At 39.3% G+C, this 12197-nt stretch overlaps 1 protein-coding gene across 2 annotated transcripts in view; it reads right to left on the reverse strand.

Moving 5' to 3' along the window:
• Positions 1-7526: 7526 nt before the first annotated feature.
• The window catches only part of LOC140332281 (urea transporter 2-like), a gene marked incomplete in the record, with an annotated part of 39943 nt that continues 35272 nt past the window's right edge, over positions 7527-12197 (reverse strand). For both annotated transcript variants that reach the window (XM_072413513.1, XM_072413512.1), the window contains 3 exon segments: positions 7527-8709; positions 10585-10634; positions 11306-11440. In XM_072413513.1, the coding sequence (XP_072269614.1) occupies positions 8533-8709; positions 10585-10634; positions 11306-11440 (362 nt within the window).

The raw sequence follows: 12197 nt of genomic DNA on the forward strand, positions 1-12197 counted from the left end.
AAATATACCCTATTTTACATTTTTGGGGTGTTGTATCTTCCTGTAAGCAGTGGGATCGCTGTAAGGGGAGATTATGTTATGTTAATAATAGGGTAAATGTTGAAGGGCTGGGCTTGGCGATGACTGTATGGATGATGACAGAGGAGTAGAGAACTCCCCTGTCTGTGTTTTGGATTCAGCATAGTAACATTCACACAGGCTGCTGATTGATGATCAGAACTGATAACCCTAAAAGCTAACCCATCTGAAGTGGGTTTAGGATACCTGTAGCAGCAGTAAACATTGTGCCTACAGTTGTCTTATGGGAAATTAATCTCTGCAAAACTTTAGCTGATATTTTATGAAATATTCGCCTCTCTATGAACCCCATACAGTTTTGTTTGTGAATGATTAGCTTGACCGGGAGCACTAGATTCCATTGAGTACATTTTCTGAGATTCTTTAGATCTTCTTCTTTTTAGATCTATGTCAATGGGACATCCTGTGCCTGGGGCCCATCAGACCACATTTCAGATGTGACAGTTTAATAACAGCTAGCATTGAAGCAGCTTTCAAAAATTTAGAAAACACCAAACAGAATGCAATTCTCCCTTGGGTCCATCAAGTAGATTCATGTTACTGCAGTTCAAACATTTATACCAAATTTCGAAGAAAGAGGGAGGCTTCTAAAAGGTCTATTGCTATTGCTGCTATTGTCCAGCATAAGAAACCGATGGGAAACATTAGAGATGTTGGGTACTCCTGGGGTTAAAGAACTTGGTGATAACATAACTATAAAAGAAACAAAGAAAAAACAAAGGATATACTGTAGGTCCAGGATCCATTTAAGCAGACCCATACAAGAGAGTGGTTTCTAATAAGAACTATACAAAGGTCTATAAGGTCACATTGAATGATATTCAACCAATTGGCAAATTTGGAGATTTTGGGGACCTGGTGATTGGAGCATAACTATAGAAGATAAGCAACCTGGGATCATTGATGACACCATTAACATAAGATATACAGTAGATCTGTGATCCATTCAAGCAGATCCATTCAAGAGAGAGGTTTCAAAATAATTCATTCTTGGTATAACTCATTATTGCTGAGGCTAAAGAACCAATCAGCAAATTTACCAATTGACTCCTGGGGTTAAAGAACCTGGTGTTAGGATTAAGAAGCCTTTGATCATTGCAGCCACCATGAGCATTAGATACAGATCCAGGATCCATTCAAGGAGATCAGTAGAGAACACTGGAAAGGTGCCTACACCTTCGGACACTTCAAATGTGTAAATTCAAAACATGACGATGTAAAGAGAAATAAAAATCATATTATTCATTTCATTCATAAATATACATTTTACAAATTATATTTTTATTCCTAGGTTAAGATATACTTTAGGACAGGGATGGGCAAACTTTTTCAGTCAGGGGCCACGATTTAAAAAAAAATGTGCCAGAGGGGCCGGGTCGATGGTAGAGTGGGACGGATTATGCCATCATGACGCCCCTGAACGTGACATCATGATGGCATAACCCCACCCACTCTCCCATCGCAGATCTGAACCTGCAATGGGAGAGTTGGCGGGTTGTGTGCAGGGACACGTCCACTCTCCCATCGCATGCTCTGATCCGGGGACGTGTTCTGTGACGTGTTCTGGAGCCACGGAACACCCAAAAGGCTGGAGAAACATCCCCATTGGGCCATATATGGCCCGCGGGGTGTAGTTTGCCAATGCCTGCTTTAGGCATTTTCTAGATTTATGAATCCAATCAATATGAACAAAAATCTAAATATTCTGTTCCTTTACTTTTTATATATGGTGCTTCTATACCCAGGCTGGCCCACATTTCTAATCTTACAGGTTGTTGTTAAAACAAATATATTCAGTATGAGAAGGAAATAGCTTTACATTATGGAAATTTACTGGTGATTTTGCCTTCACCGTAAACGGCCTCACATGATGTTGTTACACAATTGGGAATTCCAAGCTGTAGCTGAACGTAATGAAGAGAATGTAAAGCATGAAGTATATCTGATCTGATCATGATTCATGCTACAAGTATCACTAGAACTGCTTTTTTAAGTATTTTCACTAAAATTTTCAACAATAATGAAAGTAACAGTATATTCATTAAACATTCATGTGAAACGCGTTATAAAAAAATTCGTAAAGAAGGTCTAGTAGTTTAGTTTACAGCTTGTCCAAGCCATTTCTTCAGCTCTAAGGATTGTTATGGAAAATACCCCCACAGGTTGTCCAAGAAAAGGAGAATACAAGAAACCATCTACATAAACTTGGGACAACATAAAGGTGGGGGCGTAGTGACCAATCATTATCTAATGCCATTTTACCATCTCTACCCAATGACAATTTGACACCTTTAGTCATGAGAATTGAATGAGTAACTATGCAGACTTCCTAACACCAAGGATGGGTTTAAAAACTAGAACAGGGTAGTTCCACAACCTGCACATCTCCCATCTTGGACAATTAACATCTACCTTGTAACATTCCATGGATCGGAATAAGGTATCTGTGCTATCTGTATATATAATTACTAGGGTATGTTCCTGACACAGATTAAAACTGAAGAGGTGTTTTGGATGTATTGAACATTACAAGGACAAGTTCAGCCAAAGTATAAAGAGACAGCTTCCCAGATTGTTTGATGATGATTAGATGTCTGGCTCCAGGTGTAGGCTGAAGCACATGTCCAACTCTACTTGTAGTATTCCACAGAACAAAATATGTAATAGCCCCACTCCAAGATTACAATTTAAAAAAATCTGTTCATTCAAAAGTTTGACATATGTAAAAAATCACGAGTCTATCACAATATATCTCAAACCTATGAAAATATCCTAACGCGTTTCACTTATCTCATGGGCTTAATCCTAGAGGCGCCTTTGATTAAGCCCTCAAGATGAGTGAGTGAATGTATTTGATAGTTTTGAGATAAACAGAACGTTTGAATTTTGTCTTAGAATGCAACTATCATTTATTTTGTTCTGTGCAATCCAAGTGCATGTCCAATTGAATGGCCACTACCTTTCCAAAGAAATATTGTTTTCTCTGTATTATACTTTCCCCACATATACATATTACATATCTGTCTTATTTCTTTTTAGTCTTTTTATCTCTGTATTTGGATATTTTGGATATCCTTTTTTTTTTTTTTTTTTTACAAGGAACACTGGAACCTATCACTGTCCCTTTCAATACCCTCTAATTCTTTACAATACAAATACTTTTTATTGATAAAAATTATATTACTCAAAATGTTTTCCAATCCAATTTACATTTGTTACCGAACGCAGTGCTGACCTTTTGAAGATTTGCTTTCTCAATCCAAAAAGGCTTATCCTTTCATCATTTGTCAAAATAAACAACATTCCACCATATGTTAATTTCTATGTTTATGCATTGAAGTAGAAATGTATTCTTCTTTTGTTGATTTGTTAAAGAATGTGCATGATGCATCCTCAGCCAGGAAACCATTAATCCCAGAAGTGTATTTCATCCATCACAATATATTATAAACTAACTGGGTAGTAAGTGAAAAAGCAAACCAGTCTGCCTTAATAATAAGTGCTATGCGTGACCCTTTTAGTCTGGTTTACAAGCACTGTGTATCCACAATGAATTCCCGATGATTGCCAGAGACCTTTTTGCTGAAACGGAACTTGCTGGTTGGTTTACAGTTATGATTTGTGAAATGTTATACAAATTAATAAAGCTATGGGCTTTCCCTTTCCATCTTAAGCATTTTCAGTTTGGATGTTTGCACAGGACCCCTTCTTCATCATATTACTCCATGTACACAGAGTACTGAGTGCTTCTTACTGGTGACCCTTTCAAGCAGCTGAAGTGAAACCGTGTGATTGAATAGAGGAAAATGGGAACATTTCACAACTTTTATTATGATATAGTTTTAATTTGAAAAAGGTAGGCATTACTTTATGGAAGAGATTGAAGAGTTGTGTACTCCTAGAGCCAAAGTTTGCTATCTATTTTCCTCTAAATTCAGCTCTACTGCTGAGAAAGCAGAGAGAGTGTGGTATATGTTCAAACATTAGTGACCACCTGAACATCTCACCTACCTGCCACATATGGCCAAAAGTATGTTAATACCTTTTCAAAATATTCAGACCAAGAGTTTCTGGTGTACGGAAGGGTTTATACTATACCATATAAAAACATTTAAGTAAATTGTGTGCTTCCAACTTAGTGGTAACAATTTGAGGAAACCTTTCTCGTCATGACTGTACCCTATCTCCAGAAAGGTTCCCAAGAACATGGTTTGATGAGTTTGGTGAAGAGGAACTAGAGTAATGTTCATTTAGAGCAGGGGTCAGCAAAATTTTTTGGCTACTAGGCCATTTCAGGAGGTCAGGAAGACACACTAGGCCGGACTCTCTATTGAGTCCTGCACTGATAGCTCTGCCTCCCACCAGGAACGCCCCTGAAGGGAAATCCCTATCCTCCGCAATGCATATGGAGAAGAGGGAATGTCCCCTTACCCTGGTGAATAGTGAAGAGAAGAATAACAAGGAGTCTCATAAGCCGCGGGTTGCCGACTACTGCCGTCCGGCAGTAGGCCAATCGACCAGGGGGGCGTTAGGTTGAATCAGATTACTGGCTAGGCCGTATCTGGCCTAAAGGCCAAAGTTTCCCGTCCTCTGTTTTAGAGCAGTCTTTTTCAACCTTATTACCATGGGGTAACCCCTAAAATAAACCCCGCCTATAATTACTATATCCACAGATTACGCTATATTACCATGGTGGCCAGTGGAAAGAATGCCTCTAATATTGCTGGCCAGTGTCATCCTTACAGATAGCTAAAATGATTAATGGTGTCAGTTGTAAAGGCTTAATGACTTAAGGAACCCTTAGCAACCTCTAGGGGAATCTGAGGGTTCCACCGAACAATGGATGAAAAACACTGCTTTAGAATGTGATACAAATGTTGCAGGTGGCGTGCCTATCAGCATTGCCACTGCTGATGTCATAGCCTTTTGCTTGTCAATCAGAACCTGACCAAAACCTAGCTAACCACTGCTTTTTGTATTGAGAGTGCTATTGGTATTGACGTTCAATTAATATTTACTTCCAGATTATATTAATATCTACCTTGTGAATGTGCACTGAGCACTCATGGTAATAAGTCTTTGCAGATTCTCTTTTATCCAGGTCAGATGTTGATGGTCCAAGACCAGGAAGTCTGAAATTTGTTGAACCTCCCTGTTGGGTTATGCAGACTTCATGACATCAAGGATTAGATTATGTCAACAGAACAAGAAGGTTAAACAAATTTCACACCTTCTTGTTTTGGACTTCAACTGCAGTGTTACATTCCATAGTGATTGGATTATGGCGTTTGTGCTAATGGTTATAATTGCTGGGTTATTTACCACACTGGTAAAACTGATGATGCGGCATTATACTTGGAGAAAAAAAGGCACAATTATTGGTGTTACTACAAGAGACGCAGCTTTGTAAAATTCACCAACAGCAGGACAATTTTAAAATCTGGGCTAAGCTCAAATTATTATAGAGAAAAAGATAGGGTCTGGGTTTTACTAAAATAAATAAAATACTGCAGAAGATACAGCAGTGTAAAAATGGCCAAAAGCAGGACAGTTTTAATCAGGGATGACAATTGCAACTGCTAATCTCCTAAGATTGTAATTTATGACTATCAATAGATATTGAGGAATTCGGTAGCTATACATCATCCAATGTGGGGTGGATTAGGTTCACATTGTTCTTGCACGTAGGTTGTCAGCGTTCCCTTTGCTTTTCCAATAGCAACTGCCAGTTCACTGAAACAATGGCTTCTCTGGACCTTGTTCCTGTTTATAGTAGGTGGTTGGTTTAAGCAAAATCTCTTTATTGGCCTTATTTCTAAACCTTCTGACCATCACTTGAAAGTCCTGAAATGCATTATGGTTTAAAAAAAAAAATCTCATTGGCTAGTAAGCACATAAATTTTCAGGTACTGTGAACCTCAAACCTGAAAGATTCACATGGTAGCAGTGAAGCCTATCCACATGCCTACCAATGACCATCGAATGGGGATTGTACAAGATCATGACTGAAGATGTGAATGTTTGAGGTTGCCCTGATTTAATTCACAACCTAATCAATAGAGTCTAGTAGGTGGTATTTGTTTCAGTTATATGTATATGTAAATTTTAGCCAAATCTCCACTGATAGATGTTAAAACATTATATGTGGGTAACAGATGTTGAAGAATCTTGTAAAAAACACAAAACATCTTTAACACTACGGAGCAAGTTGACTTCAATGTGACCACTAGTTAAATTTGAACCAAATGGTAGATTATTAATAGCTCTATCGTGCTACTAAAATGTCTTACAATTGCTAGACAAAGCAAGTAATCACTAAACAGATTGAACAAATGGTTCCATATGGTGCAAACTACACAAATAGCATGTGGTAGCAATTTATCCCACAATATTCCAATCACGTGCGATTGATTGCTACTACAAGCTACCCCATGCTGTTTGTTTAGTTAACACCAGAGGGAGCCAACTGTCCCATCTGTTTAGCTATCAATTGCTACTGTTAGCGATTAATCTCTATTGATTATAATTGCATGATTGGCCTACTAAAAATCTCATGTGTAGCTATAGCCTTGTGGTTACTGCTCACAAACCGCTCATACCTCACATGCTTGAAATCCCAATTGCAGTTGCTTATTAGAGCTATTTATATTAAAGAATGACTGGTATGAAAATGTCTGTACAAATCACTTTGATAAAACCAATAGCCTGGAGATTAGATTTTTCAACATGAAAAAGTAAATACTTATGGAAATTTTGAACTGAAATAGTGATGAATGAACCAACCCCCTGGATTCCAAAATAGTCTATATGATCATATGCAGAAAAAAAATCTGGGTATAATATATGAATATTTCAGGATAATCATAGCCATTTTTTTATGAGGACATTAATTTCAATTTATTTTATTACCTATTTTAATGGTTTATATATTGAATATTATGGTTTTACCAAATTGTGCAGTGTGGTTTGTTGTGTTTTCTTTGTAAAGGTAAACCATTGATTTTTTTTTTTTTAACATGTTAGGGGTTTATTCAAAAGGTGATATTCTTGAAAATAAAATTGAACCAGTGGGCTTGATTTGTTGAAGCTTTTGAAGATTAGAGAAGAAAGTGTATCATGGGAAAAGCTGGTGGATCCAGCAAACCTGGGATGGATCTAGTCTAGGATTGAAAACATGTTCAAACTATTAAAGGATTTTTAAGAAATCCAATTGGGAGAAAGTTCTCCCAATGTATCTTCTCCAGTCTTGGAGAGCCTACGTCTACCACCTGAACAACCTGGGTGCTCCAGATTAGGTGTGAAAATTATAACTGTGGGAAGTATGCTGAGCAACCTTTTTTTAAATTATGATTACAAAGGCTTGATTGCTATTGAATTTAAAACATTTGGCATGATCTTTTTTATATCAATCAATTCACTGTAAGAAAAAATAATATTCCCAGGTCATGAAAAAAAAAAACACACTTTAATTTTTTTTTAAAACACAATTTATATTAAGGAATAATTATATTATTCATAACTGATCTTAAGCAGTTTAGCAATATTTAAATAAGAATTCTGATCACGTAAGAAAGCTAGCTACTGTTTTGATATAAACAGGTTGAACAAATAAATACAACCAATGAAAACTCTTTTTTCCCCCCACCTACAATTTGAGAGCAGCTGATTGGCTGCTTAGAACTTGAGCCAATTAAATGCATAAGGTGCATTCCTGCCCAAAGGTAATGCCGAGCAATGGCAAGGCTGATCACCACAAAGGTATGTTGTATTCTGTAAATCACTTCATGCAGGTAATATTTAAATCTTGCATACAGATATTTTTTTTTTTATACATGCATGTGCACACCAAGTGGTCCTTTTGTATTGCACATGGGTTGGGACAAATGGTAACCTTGCTTTGGAGTGATTTCAATGCTTATCTTTAATATCCTCTAACTCTTGACATTGACCATAACAGCTGTACCCTGCCATCTCCTACCTACCTACAAATCTTTTTACTTGCAGAAAATAAGATTGTTCTGGAACCCAGAAGAGGCATTTTGGACAAATAAAGGGTATAGTGGGTATTAAGAGATGGTTGGAAGACCTATACTTTGGTGTAAAATGCAGTACAGGTTACATTAACATATTTATGCCTCTAATTAATGTGCATTTTCTAGAACACAACAGATAAACGCAACATTAAAATGTACAAACAGGTTAATAAAGCTGGAATTTTTCAGGTAAGTTCCCAACTGTTCAGCGACAATGGTGCAGATACAACTTTCTGCTTCCCAGCTCAGGATGGCCCTGTACAATGTATGCATTAGTGGATGTGCATGCAGAATGATACAAAAGTTCTTAGAAGTCTGATCATTTGCAGATGATGAGCTTTAAAAAATGTCCATACAGAAAGCTCAATAAGCTGAAAAAATGCAAATAGTCCACATAAAGCATGGCTGGAAGGGTCCGTTCCTAGATGTTACACTGTTCTTTTTTTTCTTTCTTCAGGCCCAGATAGTAGATCCTGTTGGCCTCAGGGTAGGTGACTTTGGATAAGGGCAGTTTGTAAATGGCGGGATTGTTCGTGGTCATTACCACAAACGTGAGTGTCGCCAGGCAGAATGGCCAAGTGCAAGATGGCAGCCCGACCTGCAAGAGAGCAATGAGTAATAAATTTAAAGATTGTGGATCCAATGAAGGTTCAATATTATTACAGCCTTATTCAATATACATTCATGATAAACAGACCTTGGGGACTGCTAATGAAACCGCAAGCACATTTTCACCTAGACTTTGCTATCCCAATGCTTATTTAGCCATCAGGCAGCCCTGTGTAAGTTTTGTGTCCACTGACCACAGAGCCAATCAGCAAGTACCAGCTCTGCCACATGGAGCGATTCACCCGCTCCTCCTTACTCAAGGAGTGAAAGATGGGTATATGGTTCCAAGCAGTGTGACCGACCTAATTTTAGTGCGGTAAAAGTTGGTTTCCTCCCCCAGCTTGTTGTTGGACAGTCTCTTAGAATGCTCTCTTGGTTTTTCCTCCAACAAACCCCTTGGTAGCTTTGGCACAGCTGATTGACTATTGTTAGCCCTGCGGGTCGTGCCGGCGCCGCTGCTCCTAATTGCAGGCACGGTTCCTATCTTTCAGGTAGAGTAACCCCAGTACATCAATCCCAGAGTTTTCTTCCTGCTGGAGACTTGCACTGGTTTGAGCTGGCGTCGGTGTCTCTCTCTTCATCCATGAGGCAACACATACACGTCCTCTGTTCCTACAGCCAATGGCTGGAGCCCTGCTAGTATTTAAAGGCACTTCCACTATAGGAAGTTGCCTGAGCAATCTCATGTTCTTAGCTTGTCTAACTCCAAGTGCAAAGGTGCTTCGTCTGTCTGCCCTCCTTCCTGTGTACCGGACCTTGCTTATCGAACCCTTGGACTTTGCCTGTTTGCCACGTGACCCTGACCTCGGATTTTGTGTATGGTCATCTGCCTGATTGCCGCCTGACTTTGACCTCAGATCTTGATCAGACTTTGTTTAATTACTACCTCTCCTATACCTTCTTGGCCACACAAGCCCCTCGGTGCTTGGACCAAGTACCCCAACTCCTGTGGTCAGCTGCCACTGACTCGGGGATTGCTCTGGAGTGGCACCTGGCAGCTACCCTGGGGCCCAAGCCTATCCTCACCATCAGAAGCTCTAGTGAAGACCTGGTAGCGGCTTAGTTACTCCCCTCTGGAGCATACCCAGTCTGTGGCACAGTGGGTCCACACCCGCTTGCATTACAACTATGCAGTTTCAATTGACAAGTTTTGGAATCGTGACTGCTAGAAGTGCAGCACCGTACTGCATACCAAGTGGATAGGAGCAGTTGGAAACCACTTTGTGCAAAAGTGATAGGGCTTTATTTAATAAAACTTTCCAAGACTGGAGAAGATGGACTATCAAGGTGGAACCTAGATGGTCCAGCAAACATGGAATGGATCTGGTTCAGGATTGAAAGCATTTGCCAACTGGTGTGCAAATTTGCAAATGGTGTAAGAAATGCATTCCAGGGTTGTTCATTCACCGAGGTACACTCATAATGGTTTATCTTCTGCAGTCTTTGAGAACTTTAATAAATCAGGCCCATTGCATATGAATAAGTCTCCTCTCCTTTGCCACAAACAAAATAACCGGATTTGGCTGGCGTTGAGGGAACGTTTACATCTCTGTACCCATGATGTGACATGTTACAAGAGATTGGCTTTTCCTAGACCTGAGTACTATATCATGGCAGCATATTTCATGTTCTCCCATACCTGGCTATTTTCTAGTGGGGGCAACAGAAGGAGCAGATGAGATTTTTTTTAGTGGTTGGGGTTGTGCTTTACACACACACAGCTACTTTGCAGTGAATGGACCCAGTGACAGGTCTTGTTTAGGTTAGTATTTCTCCTGCATATCAAAAAAGCTTTGAAATTGAAGTCATTAATTTAATATTGATGACTAGACTCCATTATATGGGATTTATATACAGTACTCACCACAGCCAACACATTAGCCAATGCAGCTCCTAGGTAGGCACAGGTGAGGGCTGCAAAAACAAGCAGAAATCAATTTAATGGTCATTCACATCGGATACAAGAACAAAATAAACTTAATATGAACTCCAGGTAAATATATAAAACAATTACTCCAGGTAAGTATATAAAAAAATTAATAACTAACATTTTCACAGAGGGGTTGGAAGAAGAAATCTGCATGTTCAGTGGAGCTGTATTTGATGGCCCAATCACCAATGTGTGGTGCACAGAACTCACAGAAGGTGTGGCATGGTGTTCTTTATTTTTTGCATTGAGGTTTATTACAACGCACTGGGTTGTTGCGTGAATGAGCTCTTATTTTTGTTATGAGGAATGCTATAGAATAAATTAGGAACACTCAATGGTGGATTGGAACCCCATGGCAACTCACAGATGGAACAAGGTTAGGAATCATGGAAAAGAGCATTATAGAGAGCATTCACTGTTGGAGTAAACAAGACATAAAAATATCAGAGACTCTGTATACCACCTATTACTAAAATACCACTCATGGATGGAATGATCCTTTCTACTTTTTTTGTAGGTGGGCAGATCTAATTTATGTGTCCATTGACTAAAACAAGAGGTAGAACCTTAGCATGACTGAAATGTACGATATCGTTATATCATGGATCTGGTAATAAATGTCCCAGTGTGTAATTTAAATAAGCCTTATACTTACCACAAGCAATGGCCAACAGGTGACTCTGCCAGGTGAGTGCGTAAAACATTCCACCCACCGCGATACAACCAAGAACAGAGTTATAGCCCCACAGTCCAAAATAGATTTTATCAAATGGTGCAGCAACGCTTAAACCTAAAGAGACAAGATCTATTAGGAAAGTGGGAATTGACACGTTTCATTTAACTGCTGCTTTAAGCTAAAGAGGGGTAAAAAAAAAAAACACACGCAGAGAACAAAGGACTTCTCACTTGCATTGCCCGTGGTCTTCTTGCAGGTAATCTTGTCTCCATTACTAATCTATATTTGCCTTGTTCTGCATTGTGTCTCAGTATCGAGGCCACCATCTTGGTAGAGGCAGGGCTTTGCTTCCTCGCTCCAGAGCCTCCAGCAAAGAGAACAGTGAGCAAGCAGCACAGTACCAGACGTGGCCCCAAAATACCACTGGAACACCACAACAACCTCACACTATTACCTAGCTTTAATACTAAAGATGTATTTCCCAAAACTAACTTGGACCCTTGAAAACAAGTGTTATACAATTTGGGAAACATTTTGCACTTCGACAGTACAGAGTGCAGAGTTTGGAGAAGGACCCAGCAAATCTGCACACTGCCTGCAAGAAGCTACACAGAGGCAGATACAAGACCATTCACCCTACACAAGGAGACCGAGAATCAGTGATTTACTGCACTTCTACACAAAGGATACCATGAGTGACATAAAATTATACATGGCTCTTGTAGCTGGACCAGGCCATGTAGTAGGCAATAATGGTTGCTGCCTTAGGTTCAGAAGGAAAGGGGAGCAAGAAGGGCAAGACCTGCAACTTGTTCACAGCAAATGATGGGTGCACGTTGGTCTTTCTGCCTTGGGTGCTATAGCACCTTGT

This window comes from Pyxicephalus adspersus, chromosome 6 (genome assembly GCF_032062135.1).
Source record: "Pyxicephalus adspersus chromosome 6, UCB_Pads_2.0, whole genome shotgun sequence".
Classification (NCBI taxonomy): domain Eukaryota; kingdom Metazoa; phylum Chordata; class Amphibia; order Anura; family Pyxicephalidae; genus Pyxicephalus; species Pyxicephalus adspersus.